The sequence below is a fragment of the Passer montanus genome, unplaced genomic scaffold, assembly GCF_014805655.1.
Source record: "Passer montanus isolate IOZ18808 unplaced genomic scaffold, ASM1480565v1 scaffold7, whole genome shotgun sequence".
Classification (NCBI taxonomy): Eukaryota; Metazoa; Chordata; class Aves; order Passeriformes; family Passeridae; genus Passer; species Passer montanus.
The window spans coordinates 5838671-5857012 of NW_024372147.1; the positions used below are offsets into that span (position 1 = coordinate 5838671).

General features: G+C 39.2%; 1 protein-coding gene across 5 annotated transcripts in view; it reads right to left on the reverse strand.

Annotated features, from left to right (window-relative positions):
- Nucleotides 1-8505: 8505 nt before the first annotated feature.
- The window catches only part of GCNT1 (glucosaminyl (N-acetyl) transferase 1), a 10346-nt gene continuing 509 nt past the window's right edge, over nucleotides 8506-18342 (reverse strand). For 2 of the 5 annotated variants that reach the window (XM_039729990.1, XM_039729988.1), the window contains exons 2-3: nucleotides 11318-11450; nucleotides 8506-10924 (exon numbers count right to left, since the gene is read on the reverse strand). In XM_039729990.1, the coding sequence (XP_039585924.1) occupies nucleotides 9509-10789 (1281 nt within the window). In that variant the 5' untranslated portion in view covers nucleotides 10790-10924; nucleotides 11318-11450 and the 3' untranslated portion in view covers nucleotides 8506-9508. Of the gene's footprint in view, nucleotides 10925-11317; nucleotides 11451-13446; nucleotides 17756-18069; nucleotides 18297-18342 lie in introns of those variants that run through there. The other 3 variants (XM_039729989.1, XM_039729986.1, XM_039729987.1) reach the window with 3 other exon arrangements.

Here is an 18342-nt window from a genome sequence, read left to right on the forward strand (position 1 = left end):
CTATGCAGGGTCCAGGCTCCTGTAACTTGCATTGCTTTGTTGTGTTTTCCTGACCTCTCCTGCCTGGCATTCTTCAGATGTCAGTTCTTGAGACTTGCCATCACTCTGAGCCACTCTTCCAGCTTAGCAGTGGGCCTCTGGTATTGATTGGTTTGTACCACAACCTCAGAGAAAGATAAAAGGAATGTGTCAGACAAGCACAGTGACACTTCCTCCTTAGCAGTTACAAAGTGTAAATAGCATGCAGTATCTGCACAAAGATCTGCAAACATCAGTGAAGATGTACACAGTGGGCTGCATTTAAAATGTTTTCCCAAAGGGATGTTGGCATTATGTGCCTGATTCCCTATCTGAGATTAGCACAAAGCTACGTAAACCTCATGAACGGCCAGCACAGGAAATTACCAACTGCAGCGGAGAGTATGGAGAAGGGTTTGTCTTTAACCCACTCGGAATTACAGAACTGCTGACTTCTTCAGGGAAGAGATCAAATTCTTGCATAGACAGTGACATGTATTTCTCATTCTTTCAAAATAATTATTGCCCTGTTCTCACACAGGGAGGGGAAGAAAAGGAAAGCCTTCTGAGTGTGCTTACAGCATATGTCTTTGTGCAGGCTTTAAAACTAATCAGTTGCTGGACTGTACAGTATGGTCTGAGCCAGATGGGAGATGTGTAAAAGCACATGTGAAGGATCAAAGATAAGATGGTGATGGAAACAAGATGCCTCTAATTTGAGGTGTGGTGGGGCGTGGATGTAATTTTGAGCATAACTATTCAGTGTACCACATTAGGTGCTTTCATTTCTTTTTAAGAATGGTCCTAGGCTAGCAGCATGAAATATTAATTGTATCATAGTCCTTTCCTACAGTTTTGGCAGTAGCAAATATGGGAAAGAAAATATGAGCCAATGCTGTTAATGTTAAAAAACCATTTCATGGTCACTTTTTGTTGCTTATTAGGGATATTTTTCCTTCCATTACCTTTGCCAACAAATGACACAGAGCACTCAGCAGAAACCGAAATAATTTTGGTAGAGTTATTTTTCCTTTTTTTACCCAGCAGTTAAAGAGAGTAGCACTTAACAAACATTAACCAAATACTGCCTTCTGCCAAAAGCCATTTATACTACTATAACCCCAATGCCTTTCTATAAATAATAATACCACCACTGATATATTCTGATGTACAAACTTTAAGACAAGATTTTCCTTAGGATTGTTCCACTATGTATCAGATAGTAAATTCCCATCAGGTCTCTATGATGTGGTTTCTCAGTCTAAACTATTTTACATATCTTACATACAGCTTCTGTCCAAAGAGATGGCAAGCTACACAATCAAGCAAGAAACTAGTCTTTCTTTCAGTTGTTCATAAAAGTACCGTACAAGTCCAGACATACAGACTTTCTGGGGCAAGATGGAGTACACATGAAAATAATTACACAAAACAGAACTGCTTTCCTACAGTTCATTATCACAGCTACTTTGATGAAGTAGCAACTTCATCATTATAGCTACTAAACAATTTTTAAGTAGCCAAAAGCCAAATACCTTCTTAGAGACATATATAGAAAATCTACTTGCTCCTGCAGATTCTTCTTTGTGTCCAAAGTGAGATTTGTACAAGTGCAGACTCATTTTCCTTCTAACTGCGCTCCAAGAAAGAATGAGGAAATATTTCCTATAATCCCATTGTTGTATCTCACAAATGGATTAGTTCATTACTTCATTTGGTGGTGTGAGCAAAGCCAGATGGTGGTTAGAACAGAACCAGAAAGTTCTATGTGTTTTCATTCACCAAAAAAACCCCTATTATTCCCAGCTTCATCTGGGCTATGTGAGCCTCTGAAATGTGACAGTGTGAGTAATGGGGAGATACCATCACATTACGTGCAGCAAGCATCCTGGGCCTCTCAGAGTGAAACTGTCATTCATGTAAGCAATCATTTGACACAATTTAATCCCAGACAGATATGGCAGTATTCTTGTGAAAGGAATACTGAGTTAAAAATAAGACAACTGGTGAAAACCAATATGCTGGGACTTTGTGGGGACTGGTACTTGTGGGGTGACAAAGTGGATACATGCAACATGGGAAAATGAGTTACAGCAAACCTCTGGTATTACATATTATTTAAAACATTTGATTCATAAGTAATAGGAAATATTTTTCTTTGGCTCTTACTTCTCTGGAGTGGTTTTGTAAGAATATAGGAAAACAGTTATATGGAATGATGTGGAGTGCAGCAGATCTCCAAACTCAATCCCCTACCCAAAACAGGCTTAGCTGTGGGGTCAGACATGGTTGCTGAGGGCTTTGTCTCACTGGGATTTGAAGTCCATGAAAGACAGAGGTGGTACAGCCTCTCCAGGTAGCTTGTCCCACTGTTTAGTTACCATGCTATGGAAATTCCTAAGGCCTGCTTTCTCTAGCTGAAAACTCTGTTTCTACTTGTGGCAACTATTGTAAAAAAATCCTAGCCCCCTGTAACCTCCCTGTAGGCAGAGCAGAGACCTTGAAGCTGCCCTCCTCCCGTCCAGCTTGCTTTTCCTCACAGTGTCTGCTGAAGTCTTACTCGTGTACAACCAGGGCAGCATCAGCTCTTGCCTCATCCACAAACCCAATCACTTTGTCATAGATGATCATCAGGTCAGGCATCACTTAGTCAGTCTCCATCTTCTGCCTTGTCTGCTTGTACTTGCCTAAGGGTTGTTGCTTCAGAGATGCTTTCCCCAGAAGCTGAAAATGAGACAATCAGCCTGCAGTTCCTCATTGTTCCATTTGCCCTTTCTTTAGATGGGTAGAAAGTCTGTTTTACCTAGGCCATCTGGGGCCTTCTTCAGTTTCTATTCTTCTTCAAAGCTGAAGGGGAACAGCCTTTTGAGGATACCAGACAGCATCCTCAGCACCCTTGGGTGCAGACCAGCTGTGCTTGCAGGCACGGATAGGTTGACAGCTCACTTGAAAGCCAAATACCTCATAATCTGTCACTAAATCACTGCCCTCCCTCAAGCAGCTGGTTCAAACATGCTTTTTAACATCCACAGGCTGTAAAGCAACTGGTGACTGTAGCATCTTGGAAAGAGCTGTGTGAAGTGTTCTGATATTTCGTCATTCTGTTCTGCTCTGTCACTTTCTTTTCTGTTTTCTGCTCTTAGCATATTTCCAATTTTTAGAGAGACTGTTCCAGTCTGTGTCATTCATCTTAGGATTGTGAAAGTAGCCTTGTGGAGGATTTTCCCACATTTAAAAATTGCTGTGACTGTTTTAATGTTAGAAAGATGCTCAGTCGATGGAAATAGGTTTGTGTTCTCATAATTTCATCCAAATTAACTGAAGTACATGAATTACATGGCTGCACTGCCAGTCTGGCAGATTTAGAATTTTCTGAAGATTCTTCAGGCTACTAGTGAAAATTCAGCCTTCACAGGTCCTCTCTATTGACTGCAGATTTGGATACATTAACAGGTAAAAGCAATGTGACTTCAAAAATACAACCCTAGCAGAATGTAGTTTGCCAAATAAAAGGCAGACATGCAAAAGCAATTATTCCTAAGAGGGTATGAGATGCTGAATTTACTAAAAAATTAAGCTAAAAAATAGCTACCAAGTTGAGAAACAGAGTCACCCCTCACATGCTAGATCTAATTAATCTGAAACTAGTTTCCCTGAAACTTCACTTTGTACCTTGGCCAGCTGAAGTAATGTTTAGAAGGTCTCTTAGTGTTTCTTTCACATGTGCCCTCTCTTCACAGATAATGGCAGAAGGAGAAAAGGAGGTAGGAAACTCTGAAGGAGGCAAGGGTGGGAGAAGTCTTGTGTTTTAATTAAGGAGAAAGCCCATGAGACTGGAGATAGTGAGACTGGAGGAACAGACTTCCTTCTCTGTGCCCTTAGTTACTTGTGTAACTAAGGCAGCCAGAAATGTTTAAAAACCAGCAAAGGAAAATGCTTTGAGTAATTGCTGTGAAAACAAAGTGAAGTTTCTCTTTGGCCTTCTGATTTTGGTCATTTGAAGAGAACAAGAGCTCTCCAAAGGTCTGTTGCCCTAGGGAGCAGTGACATTATCTCAGTGAAATATTTTGTTTGCAGGGTTTCCTGGCATAGCAGTTATTTGAATTAAATTTAGTGGGGAGGGAGGAAGAAGAGAGTGAGGGAAGAGTATGTGTGGTACTTGTATTTTGCCTTCTATTATAAGTGCTTGAAGAAGATATAAATTAATTGTGTAGTCTGGATATTTATTTTTTGATTGCTCTCTCATTGCTGTCTCGTTGCTGAGGATTTATATATCTCACAGGCAGCAGCTGCTCAGTGCTACAGGCACAGCAGAAAGAATAAATGCTTTTGGTCTCACTGTCGCAATTTAGGTTCACCTGCGTTTGCTCTGGTGTAAAAGCAAATCCCTTCTGCTCTTGGGGGCCCCTGTAGCAACAGGAATTGAATGTGCCAGGATGCAAGGCTTACAAGGCTTATCATATGTTAATTCTTAAGAGCACCTCCTTATTCTGCATGCCCAGCAAAGACATGCCAGGTGGGTAACATCACTGCTTGGTATGTTGTTAAAAACAGGTTTGCTATTTCTGCAGAACTTGAAAAGGCTTAAAGGGTGGCTTGGACTCAAAATTAAGGTCAACAGCATTTCAACTCCTGCTTGTAGATGAGGTATTACAAAATCATCCTAATAATCTCATGGTTCAAAGGGGTGATTTAACTGTCTAGTGAAAACAACATGTTTAATTAACAACAGTCTGTTGTTAAATGAGAATATGAGCATTATCTACAGACCTGTCATGTGCACTCTTCCAGTACATTTTCCACACTAACATGATTTCACATCAACACTGGGGATTCTCTATTTCCAGCATCACTAACGCAATTCACACAGCTCTTGCCAAAATATACTAAAGACTCACTCATAACTGTTGATGCTAAGCCACAATTTTCACTTTCACTATCACACACCAGTTACTAAAATACACTTTGAAGCTTTATGACCATTTCTGCTCCCCATCCCCACATGTATCAAAGGCAAGTTGTCTGAAAGGAAGAGAGATAAAGGGTTTTGATTATAGATTAACTTCGTCAAAGATACAGAAGATTTTAGTAATTAAACATTTTCTGCTAAAAGATTCCTGAAATATTACTACTTTAACTGTGAGAATTAAGGGGGTCATATTCCTGATTTTTTTTTTTTTAAAGTTATGCAAGATTAATATGATTTCATGGTACAGAATAAAACACTATTAGTTGTATGTGACTAGATCTCCCAAAAGGCTACATTTCCAAGTCCAAAGGAAATACTTTTTTAAAAACACAGCTAGATCTGTATCTGTCAGAAAGAGTTCCAGTATCCTGTCTTGGAGTAGGTGACATGGATTTAAAAGATGGCATCTGCTCAAGGCCCATCCTGACATGTTCTTAGCAGAATTTTTTTCATCTTTTACACAACTTAATAATTTTCTTAGGAAATTTCAAAAGCATCAGGTTTTTTGAAGAAAACAATGTATTTTTAAATATACTGTTTTACTTCATGGATTTGGTTTTCTTAACTTTTTCTTGTCAAGCTCTATTATAGATATAGAAAACAGACAAACTAAAACAAATACTGGCAGATCCTATAAGAATGCAACCATGTTTAAGACTCCAACAGCAAAGCTCAGTTTGAGAAGTACAGTATTTAAATGAGGGCACTGAGCAGAGTATGTCCCACTTTGAAGATGCTGTACCTAAGGCACGGCAAGTAAGGCAGACAATGATACAAGTACAGACATATGTATGAAGAACTCTCAGATCTGGAATAGGGAAGAGGGTAAAAAAAAAAAGACAGGTGAAAAAAAAAGGGGGGGGAAGAGGGAGGAAGGGGGAACCAAGAAGAAAAAATATCCAAAGTGTTATCTGTATGCTAGGAATGTACGCAAAACCGATTCATTTCAGCTATAAGACAGAAGAATTAGGATACATATTCCAGAAAGATACAGTAACATCCTGAAACAACTTAAATGATCAGATTAGTTAGATTCTTAAAAGCTAAGTATATCTCTAAAAAGTCTGCTGGCTTGATTTGAAATAAAAAACCATCATCTAAAGATTTTTGCTTTTCATGTCTGTTAAGGCACCTGGAATGCTGTTGTCTGTCAAAAGCAGGTTACTGTTAATTTATCACACTGTAGTCTAGGGCATTAAAATTCACCAAAATGATCCATTGAAAAGAAGATAATTTGCAAACTGTGAAAACTTACCTAGATTACTGAAATGTTAAGCTAACATGAATAGTACTGTTAGTTGGAATAGATGAATAGTATTGTTAGCTGGAATTTGGAAACCATTTTACATTACAAGATTTTCCTTATTTAAATTGACTGAAGAGGTACTCCCAACATTATTAGCTCTTCTAGTTTTTCCATGACTAAAAGAAAACCACCACTATCATTTTCAAAAAAAGAAGACAAATTTAAAAAGTGAAGTCTTGTAGCAGAAGTAATATTAAATCATGTTTCTTACTTTTAATGACTGCTGCAGCAATTCAGAGCTGGCAACAGTGCTGAATCTGGAGGGATTAAATCCTCCTGATCAGCATAGTACATGTATATTGAAGCAATTACTTCTTCTTTCATTTTTATCTTGTATTGCATTCATGTTATGACCCAGGTCAATTTTTAATTGTCAGACCACTTGAAAATGCACCAAGTAATGGTGTTCTGACTGGTGACCTTGATTATAACTGCAGTGTTGTAGGTTTTCTGTCATTTTTTTCTTGTGCTCGGTAGGAAGGAACAAGAGCCAATCACATGCTCCCTTGTCAAACCAAACCTCAGGCAGGCAAAAGATAAAAGCACAAGTATTAGGTTTCTGGGATCAAATCACCCTTTGATCCTAAAGGCTTTCCGCCTGGAGATCCTTAGTATTATGGGATACTTTGTTACCACAGTAACTAAACCAAGTAAATGGTGGTTGTTATTATTATTAATGCCACTCAAAATGCTTATGTGTTAAGTGGGGACTGAACTAGAGCAGTGTCTTCAATGCACTGAGCTCTTTTAGAAAGCTCTGCTATGAAAAAGAAATTATATTAGGGGATTTAGCATACATGGTACTTCTGCCACAATTTCAGTGGCTACTCATTGCTTCCCAGTAATGGTGGTCAGCTGAACTGAGAAACTGAACCAGCTTTAAACGACTGAAAAAAAAAAATAAAAAGAAAGAAAAAAAAAAGGGTTAGTCAGTAGGCAGAATGCAAACCAGTTTCCCTCCTAGCTGCCCACAGGATGACAGGATCATGGTGTGACGGCTGGTGTAAGCTGGATATGTGACTTCGGCATTTAAATTCTACCAGAGTAGGATGACTGTTCTCTAGTCGGTGTTAGAGGTTTGTTTTCTTTTTAGTTCACTTTTCCCAGAAGAAATTCTTCCTTATCTTAAGGCAAATGTATCCTAAACAGCTATGCTCTCTTACTTTGCCTTCTGTACAGAAGATACAGTGAGCAGGCACAGGATCTCCCTTCACTCCATCTAAACAGTAATACTGGAAGCATCTAATCTTTGCTACCTATAGTACTAGTACTATTAAAAACAGAAACACAAATGATTAAGTACACAGGGTATTACACAAATGATTAAGTACAAAGCAGGCTGAAAGAGGCAGGGTAAAAATGCTCTGACAAGTAGATTTCAAGCAACTGAGTCAGCAGTCCATCTGCTGCACAGAGTATTTTATTATTTACCATCACTTTTTCAGTCTTTTTGAACTAGCAGTTCTGGTACCATAGAAGATATTTTTGCAGATTGTTTTTATGTGCAAATTCTTAAAAACTGCTTTCTGCTAAAAATGACTTCTTCAAAATTCCCAGAACTGTATGTAGTGAAGTTTGTTGTAACTTGTGCAAAGGTGGTAAAGCACAACTGTCTACAAGAGCATTCTTGTAGAAAAGTCAGAGGGTGGGGAAGACAGGGTATTTCCCTCAACTGCCTTGCTCACAGGCTTTAATTACCTGTTAATGTGAAAGTTTCTGAAAACTCCCTGAACAGCTTTCAGGTGGTTCTGAAGGCAGAGACTGGCAGAAACAGGCTCCATTTCAGATTAAACTTCTTGCTTCACTAGCTGTTTGCATGATCAACAGCAAGCAGTCCCTTATGTTAATGTCTAAGTAGGAGAAACTTCAGAATAAACTGCCTTTGTAAGAAACACACGCTGCAGTTACAGCAACAGCTCACAAATAAAAAAGTCTGTTTTGCCATTTGCTAGTACTTGTAATGAAGTCCACTGCCATTTCAGGAAAGAGACAGCTGGCAGTATGCATGACAAAACTGAATTGATACAGAAGGAAATAATATTATCCCTCACAGTGTCCTCTTCTTTCAACCCCAAGCTTCTGTGCCACACTGTAGCAGCTAAACTAAGCAATGGCATAAGTGGAATTAAAATCAGATGAACAAGTTAAACCTAAACAAGCACAGACACATGAACAAATGACCATACGTAGGTAAGGTAGGGCTTATCTTCAGTCACGTATGGAAAACCATACCAAAAATATATTTGGCCTTCATCATTAGGAGTTATTTGTGGTATTTTTAGGGGGGGACTTCAATTGTAGGAAGAGACAATATCATTTAAAAAAATAATTTTATTTTTTTCATACTTAGTGTTAAAATAATCTGGAAATGCAAGTTGAGCTTGACAGAAAGCAGAAACCAGCAGTTCCATCAGTAATATTTAGCCACTACTGCAGTTCTTTGAGAAACTTCAGCAATTTTGGATACAAAAGCAAAACTCCCCATACAGTAAGAAATGTAAAATTACAAGTCTAAATCTCATCAGGCACAAAACTGAAGTTTCCCTGAGAAGAAGTAATTACAAACTAGTGTATAAACTTTATATCACAATATCAGGGTGCTTTAAGAATACAAAAGATTTGAATTCTTTAATACTCCATGCTGAAGACAAATTTTTCAGGAGGATTAAGAATTACATGTAACAGAACTGCAGCAAACAGATCAAAGTAAAATGGTAACAGCTGGCTTTGCATATCCCCTTTTGCATAGCTTTTAGATAATTTCTAATATTATATACCTGAGATCTTTTAGTATTCAGTATGAAGTGCAGTCCAGCTGCTTTGTACCCCACCCCGTCATCTTTCTCTTCCAGCTAGCATTACATTCATGGGAAAAAAAATTGAGATTAACCATGAACAACATGCATTTTCTATGCCTTAAAAGAGTTTAGCCAAAGGAAGTCCATTAATTATATCTTCTAGATAATAAATATTCCAAATAGATGACTTTCCAAAAACTGCTGTCTGATTTTGTACCTAAACTCCAAACTTTAGTGTGCCACAAGGCATACTCAAGACATGTTTTCTCCCCCTTGTCCATGGACAAAGCAGGGCATGAGCAGCACCACACCAACATGGTGAGAGTTATTATACTTATTATCAGCACCACCACGATTGCTGTAAAGTACGTCGCAGTAGAATATGTGTACCTATGTTTCCTACGAGGAGCAGACGTTTCAGTTCTTTTGCAGATACAGAGCTTTGTGCCGCAAATACTCTTCCAAGCATTTCACTGCAAAAGGGTCGACATCAGTGTCAAACTTATTAGCAAATAAGTGGTGGTTTCGTAACATCCAGTTCAAGTCTCCTACTCCAAAAACACAGACAGAGCGAATGTGAACTCCACTGCATGGTGGGTAGGGTGCACCTTTGGACACATCACCTTCAAAGTATTGCCATTTGACAAACCTGGCCAGGGCATTCATGTCAGAAACGTCGTACTTGTCACTGGAAGAAAAAGCGCCTGGGACTTCAGGGATTCTTTGAATTGTTGCCCACAGGTACTCATCTGGGCTGTAAGTATCTTTCGCCCACTCAATGAATTTAAGTATTTTGCTGTTTTCTAGTACATATTCTACAAAACTCCTGCTAACTACAAAATAGGCACTGCCAGAAAAAACTGGAGTACTGAGAGGTGGTAGTTGTTTGTCTATGCCGGTGTTCTTTATTTTACCATCAATAATCTCATGGTGTTTCTTCCACCTTACTTCTTTATAAACAGGCATTTTTTCTGTTTCCAAGCTGTTTTCACCCTTAAGAGCTTTTAATTTCTCTACTATTTCCTTGTTGGTCTTTATAGGAAAGTCCATACCACATAGGTTTATTAGGTATTTCCAGTTTGAACTTCTTCTGTGGAGATCTTTCATGCAATTAATGTCGGCCTGCACTCTGCTCCATGAAGCATATACCACACTCTCTAACTGGCTGGAAATAAAGACATTATCAAAACACGAGACTATTCCCTTCACAGCAGCAAAAAAGGATTCTGGAGACTTTTTGTCTACATGAATGCAGTAAAAATTCTGTGGAGCATAGATTGATCTTAGAAGTCTATCAAGCATCTCAATTTTGTGATAAACCACTATTGAGTAAGCAATTGGAAATTCTGCTTCCTCATTACTGAGAGGTTCCATAATGTATTTCCTAGTCTTGGTGAAGGAGGCACAGTCTGCAGTCATGTTAATATAATCATCTGTTGTTAGTCTGGGGCGTTTCTTAAATGACACTGATAATGCCTCAAGCTGTACCTTTTGTATTTCTTCTATATCACCCTCAATTATCTTGGTGCAGTTAACATTGCTAATAGGATCTTCTTTTGTTAGCTCCAGATGCCTCCGATTTAGGAAGTCTTCTTTCTGGTTAACTTTCAAAACTGAAATTACCACTAAAATGAGAGTTAGACCCAAGAAAAGCCTGAAGCGTGAGTTGTAGCAAAACCGTAATTTCCTCTTCAGCATTTCAAATACCAGGTAGCTTTCCAGGGCTAAAAAAAAATTTCCTCTTCTCTGTTCATATAAGCTTCAACAACTTCAGAAAAAACCCTTGTTTCTCAGGAATTTGGCAAGTTTTTCAGGGAAATAGAATGAAAAATCCTAAAACAAAATAGAATATGATAGTCATTCTTAGACTAAAAGGTTTCTTAAACATATTAGTGATTAATAACTACATTCTTATTTAGTGACAGTAAAAAGCTGAATAGTTCAGCCAAAGATATTCTATAGAAAATTTTAAATTAACAAATAATTTTTTGAATAGAAAAACACTGGGAGAAGCATACAGTGTTCATGAAATTTCCACATTACTAACACTACAAACTGAAGTTCAGTAAAAAAACAGAGCTGATTCAGCTGCCTCTAAAACAAAACTGAAGTCAGATAATCTACTGAGAAGCAAATATTTCTTGTTAATTCATGCTTTAGAGTTTGACAAAAATGTTTAATACCCACTTCGGGGTTGACATAGATTTCTTTATCATTATGACTTACCACTCACTTCCTGGATGGCAGCCATGCTTTAGTTCTCGCTGGCAAAGAAGTCCCTGCAGCCTTTCAAGATCTTTATGTAAGACAGTCTCTTCAACATCCTTCATATGAGCTTATAAATACCACCAGGGAAGAGCTGATGAGAAGGGCGAGGAAAAAAAGTTATTATGGCAGGGCACCTCAGTTTTGAGTTGTGAGAAAAACTGTTACTGAATTGCTGAGAGAGGTTTTTAAGGTAAGAGGCAATACTTGCGACTTGTATCTCAAGCTGATTTGTATCAAGTTACTGCAAGTGCACTAATCTGAATGCACAGCAGTGTTGCATTACCATCATTTAAACACAATTGTTTTTAATATTCAGCAATTACTTTTATGTGGAGGTATGCTACAATGCTGGATTGCAACATGATTTCTAGCCAATTTTATTTTCTACTTTACTGCACAAGCCCTAGATGATTTTTGTTTGTTAGTTCTGTTACTCATTAAGCACCTTTTTTTCTGTTTCAATACTCTGTGAACAGAATCACTGCAGTTGTGCAGCAGATACAGCTTTGGCTGCTGAGAAAACTGCACTCAAGAACTGTATCGCAGAACTGTGTGTCTTTTTAAATTTTTTTTAGAAGTACTATGTCATGCAGGTAAATTGGTCAAGAACAGGATATCCTCAAATAACTTACACTGCTGCACAGATGAGTGAATCACAAATTCACTGCCTAATAATTTAGTGCAGGTTTGAATTTCAAACCAGGCTCTAATTGCAAAAGCCCACACACTTTACAGAGAATGTCCTCCAAAAAGTGATTCTGTAATTTTATGAAACATAAAGTATTTGAGAGATACAAGGCTTCTTACATTTTTACTACTTTCAAGAAAAAAGATAGTGCCTCATAAAAACGTTTTGAATAGCTGTAAAAATAACAGCTACTCAGAAAAACTGATAAGAAACTTTGTTTAACAAAAATAAGTGAGTATTGTGTCCACTGCTCTTTTGCCATAGGTTGTTCAGCATAAGAATTTCCTTTTCCTCCCTCTTTTCTTTAACCTGCTCCAGTATAATTATAAGTTTTAATTCCTAAACTGTGGCTCTTAAGCTGCTACTTGCAGATCTCAGAACAGCTGCATTTAAGAAATTGAGGCATGGCACCCAGAGTTTTCCTTAGTAGTGCTGTCCGTGATGCACTGCATTCTGGGTCCACCACTTTGCCCATGGCACTGCAAACTGACTGGGGGAAGCAGCAGGTGGGAGGAAGGTGTGGAATACTGCACAAGTGTCTAGCACAGCCATGAGAAGTATTATAGTCAAATATATTTGACTATAGAAGTACTACAGTCAAATATTTTGTATTTCAAGCCAAGAGCAGGCAGACATAGACATAACTAGACATAAATTTGTCACTTAAGAGCATCATATAAACATTTTATTTACACTGAAGTGTACTTGTTTTCAGAATTACAATTGTAAGTATTTTATCCTGCATTTCTAATTTATTTTAAGGAAGGCAGACATTTGTTCACACTGTATTTTTCATCTACAGTGAAGTCAAACTGGAAGAAAACTTAAAACTTAAGGAAAGTAGCCCAGTGAGCTAGCATGAAATTACAGTGGAAAGCACACAGAGGCAAATTTTTACAACGAGGTCTTACACTTTGAATTTTAAAAAAATTTAAAAGGAGAATTCTAGAATTCTATCTTTCAATTTGCAATGTGACATTGAACCAAACAACATAATTTAGAACATGTTTTAACACACTTTGTAACTTATCACACTTTTGTACTTGATGTCCTGCTTGTTTTCACTAGTAAATCTAATCCTCCAAAAATAATATTCATTGCATATTACATTAACAGAGGAAGGAGAGTATTTATATGATAGTGTCCATTGGGTATATAGTTTCATAGGATGAAGCCTGTGATACTGCTTAACCTTCAATTACTGTATTCTGCCTACAAACTTAAAAATTAAGACATTTCTAGAACTTAGTGTACTTCAAATACAGTTATATTTGTGATACTTTAGCTGACAGACATTGGAATCCTTTCTTTAGGCTGTTGGCATTATTATTTTATCCTATTCTTAGTTTTTATAGGAGCACCAGCATTGAGAAATCACACACTCAAGAAGATTACCAACCTGTCACTGTTCAAATGGAGGGAGAAAGTCTTAATTGGAAGTGACTATGGCAGTCTTCACCTTCTAAAATTTTCAAGAATAAAGCTTGCTAAGAAGTCTTTCCTGCTCCCATTTTAGAATAAAACTTAGTTGAGTGTAAGATAAAGAATTCCATTCAGAAAGACCTTGTATACCCAGCTGGGTGCAATTCCTCTATTGTTCAGAGCTCAGAATAATCAGACCTGGCATTTTCATTATACCAAAACAAGAGATCTGCAAACATTTACACATTAACATGGCTCTTATCTTTATGAGGAATTTTTTCCCTGGTAAATTTCTCTCACTAGCATGCTGCTTCCTCAGACCAATTTTAACAACAAGTTACTATTTGCTTATGTTCAGAATTTCAGAGTCCTAAAATCTGATCATATCCCATTCACAAAAGCTGATCTTTACAGCATTAAGATTTGCTGCCTTTTATCTAATAACACACCTAACAGACTTACTGATCCTAGAACACTCATTAATATAGTTTCAGACTACATTCAGTTAAGCTTTTAACATCACTAAAGCTTCAGCTGTGCACAGCCTTAGTGCGCACACTAGAGAATTACCTTATCAGAGGCAGCACTTTGCACTGTGGGAGAGGTGGAGGAAGGTTGCAAGCCTGTGGAGGAAACGCTTTATATGGCAGCCTTCATTTCACTGTCAACTGAAGTTCAGTTGCAAATTTACATACCTGACCTGCTTCCTTTTTTTCTGCTTTCTCCTCAAGTCAAAATCTGTGTTTCTGAAGCAGTCACCATTAAAAGGGGAAAGTTACAGCCGTTGCTGGTAGTTGAGGAAGTTAGTACAAAGGCTGAGTTAGCTGCCCACTTCCCTCTTGCCTGCCAAAATTTTCTTTATTGCTGTCTACAAACCGTCTACAAACCGTATGGTATGACTAAACAAAACCAAGGTAATTTCAGCTAGATTTCTAGCAAACACAAAATTCCATGAGAAACCTAGGTCTTCAAAACAAAAACCACCCAAAATCTCCAAAACAAAGAAAAAAAGCCCCACCAAACAAAACACTTTTACAATAGTATACCACAGCTTGGAGGGAGACCAGAGCTGGTGTGGAGATTTTGTGCAGACAGGCTGGACTGGAGCAGCTGGTCCTACAAATGAGGGTGGTTGTGAGGGTGCACAGCCAGCAGGGCAGCGCTGCTCCAGCAGCCAGGACACCAGCCTCTGGCCATCGGCACGGCACAGCCTCTGCGGCCTCACCGCGCCACTGCTCGGGCACCATGATGTGCTGCTGGGGAAGGAGCAACCCCACTGCCACCTCTGGCACACACACTTTGGGCCAGGAGGAGTGCAACAACAGATCCAACCAGACGGCCACTGGGGAGCTCTCCAGCCAGCGGGGCCATGAAGATGGATTTGCTGGGAAGTCCTAAGATTTTATGAAGGCATATCCAGAATGCTTCAAAGCACACACATCCTGTAGTTACTACAATTACCATGGTTCCATTCAGATTCAGTTATGCAGAACATTCATTCAGAGGAAGAAGTGATTTTCAAACCAGTAAGCAGCTTGTATAAACACAAACATGCATAAACACAAAGACAGCCTGCGCGTCATCTGCAAAGATCTGCCAGACACAGAAGTCATTTACTCAGCTTTCCATAACACAAAGCAGCACAATCTTGAAAGTAGATATGCCTGTAAATGAATCAAAGAACTCGTATTTGTTCTCTTAGGTAGTGTTGAGTCTCAGGTCTTAGTGAAAATGAGAACTGGTCATAACCCACGTAGTTGGCTTATCATAAGCCTTTATGGGACTCTTAAATATGATTCTAAAATCATATGCATATGCATATGGGCACAGTTGTCTGCAACTCCTACAACACTCTGTAGGAGTAGATGCTTTTCCCTCAGAGGTGCTCAAGAAAACAGTAAAAAAGGGAAAATACACTCCCTTTTTACAGCAAAAAAAAACCCAAATGCATTTATAGTCCTTTGTCAACTTGGAAGATGGCTTTAGACAAAACTCCACAAGTGACCAGTACTGCTACATCCACCACTACATGGAAGTTAAATACTGAGAGTAGCTAAAAGTGGACAACTGTTTTTTCAGAGCTAAAAAATACAAAAATAAATTCAAACCTCCAGGTTACATGGAGATGTTATATTCAATTGTTAGGAATCTTACACTCTAAAATATTTCTGTTTCAAAAAATGAGTAACACTCACATGTTAGCCATGTAGATTGTACTACTACTCTGTGTAGATTGTAAATTGAAAAGGCAGTCAGTTTTACTAGCCTTTCTAGTACTCTCTTCTACTACTGTATCACGTAAACCTTCTGCAGAACAGTTCAAAGCTTTATTACTATTTCCAATCCTGTCTGTCCTTAGAGGCCCCTCAGACAGAGCTAACAGTAAGATATTTCAACTAAGGAGAGTAAAGATGTTATGGCAGTGACCAGTTCAGTGACCAGTTCCTACCTCAAGAAGCCTGTGACTCTTAGTAAGGACAAAAAGATCGGTTTTACCTTAAGGTTACTAACACTGAAAGTAGGAATCACAAAACAAAAAATAATGAAATCTTTAAACTAATGTTGGCCAATTTAACATGCAGTAGAATGCCCGCTGTTCCTCAAGGTAATTTGCACACGTTGGCTATTTCAAGGTAAAACACCTACTTTTTTCACATTATGCTAAACTGTGACCTATAATCCCCTGGAAGAGAGCAGTTGCTGCACTCCTCATGCCCACATAAAAATTTTTGCTCATTGCTGCCTTGTGACAATGCTGTATTTCATAACTGGACACACTAGCAGGAAAAGTTATCTATAAAACCAGAAGGAAGGCGGAAGTAAGAAGCTGTCAAATTTTTGAGTACTTGAATCCCTCTTCAAGCACAACACAGAAAATATTCTGAGATTTTCTTCAGCCCTATGGAGAAGCCAGCGTTTTAAAGCATACCTACAGTTCATCAGTGAGCTAAAGAATCATCAGTGAACTTCCTGAGATACTCTACCACAGTTTTCCAAGAGGAGGTTTCTGTTCGTTTTATTAAGTTCCTCTAACAGCACCAAAATTATCCTATGTATAATAATGCTGCACATTGCAAAAAGTGGTGTCTCTGGAGCTATGAAGTAAACCTAACACTGAAAGTTACTCTACTTGTACTACTGGGTAGGATACATTTCTGTGGCACTACATTTTTTTGCCTTTTCTAAGACAGAATTCTATGTTGATAGGTGTTATCCAGTTTCAGGAGCTTATGAACTAGTGTAAAGGGAGAACTTTTGAATTATGTTAAAATCCAAAGCAAAACTGAGAAGGATTATTAAAAAAACCAAAATTAACTCTTTTAATAAGACTAGAAGTGGGTTTTCTAATGTGGAAAAAAATTGGAGAGCAGGATTTTGCTCAGTAAACATAGTATTTTCAGCAAATAGACTGCAAGTCTTTAGCTTGTATGTTTGCTTTGCATTTGGTTTATGCTAGGAAAAAGGCAGACTTGGCAAAGGTATTCATCAGGTTTTTTTAGCAACTTTTGGCTCTTCTCGCCTCAGGAAGTGAGTATTACCCCAGATAATTCAGATTTTTTAGGAAAGGCATGCTGGTAACTGGTATACACTATAGGCAAAACAGTTAATCACTGAGGAGAGAAAACGTTTTCTTGTGTATACACCTACTTTCAAAATCCAGGTGATCTCCAACACCTACTTTCAAAATCTAAGTGATCTCCAACTAGAGCTACAAATACTGCACTATTTTTCAAAGATTTTCAAGTTGAAAGACAGAAAAGCTAGATTTGTCCCCTCTTCTCTCACTACCATTTCTGACTCTCATTCTTGCCAACTCTGTGGTCAAATACCTCATATTCCATTAAAAATTAAATTTAAAATAGCAGACTCCAAAATGGCAATTCCCTCCTGCTGCCACTCCTCCTCTTTCCCACAAAGAAGTCCACTTTCAGTAACGCTGAAAGAAGGCAAAGTGCCAGAGCACAACTGAGTCTCCTGTCAGCCTTCTTTCTCAGTCCTCTCACCCAACCTGGGCCACAAAAAAACTATTTACAACCTTCTAAACAGCCTTTTTTTTAAAATTCTGACCAAAAAGAACTTTTTTCAGGGTTTTCCCAGTTACACTGGGTTAAAGAGAGAGAAAGCACCACAACCTACGACTGCAACACCTCAGGAGCATCATGAACCCTAATCCTTGTCATGGCCAGCAGATTTCCCACCAAGGCAACACCCTGCCCGGAGGGCAACAGCCTGCCCGGGGCTCTCCGCATGGACTGCCGCGGGAAAGGGGGAACGGAGGGTCGGAAGGCAGACAGAAAGCGGGGAAACAAAAAACCACTGAGAAAACAGAAGGTGTGACAGGGAAAAAGCAGGGAAAGAAGGCGAAAATAGTAATGAGAAGAACAGGGGAAAGAAAGAAGAAAAAAGACATAAGTGGAACAAAAAAGGAGAGGAGAGATGGAAAGTGGCGGGGGGGTGGTGTTGGGGAGAGAGGAGGGGAAGGAGTGGGACAGAGGGGAAAAGCGTAAGGAAAGAAAAAATAAGTGGGGAAAAAGAAGGAAAGAAGGGGAAAAAGGACACAGGCACAACAGATGCGTCTCCCTGCCCTCCAGTGCAGCACCTGCCCAACGACACGGCGGCTCCTGGAGTAATACTGCGAGGCTCCGGAGGGTACGGCGCCCAGGAAGAGCGATGCTCCACACCAGCCCGCGCTGCCACCCGCTTCGGGACCGCTCCCGGTACGCCCACAGCACCAGGTGCGGGGCAGCCCAGGGGCAGGCACGGAGCCCGGCCACCTCCCCGGCGGGCGCGGCCCCGAGCCGGACTCCGGCTCCTGCCCAGGGCTGCGGGTCCCCGCCCGGCCCGCGCCCCTCCCGGCTCCCACCCCCGGGCC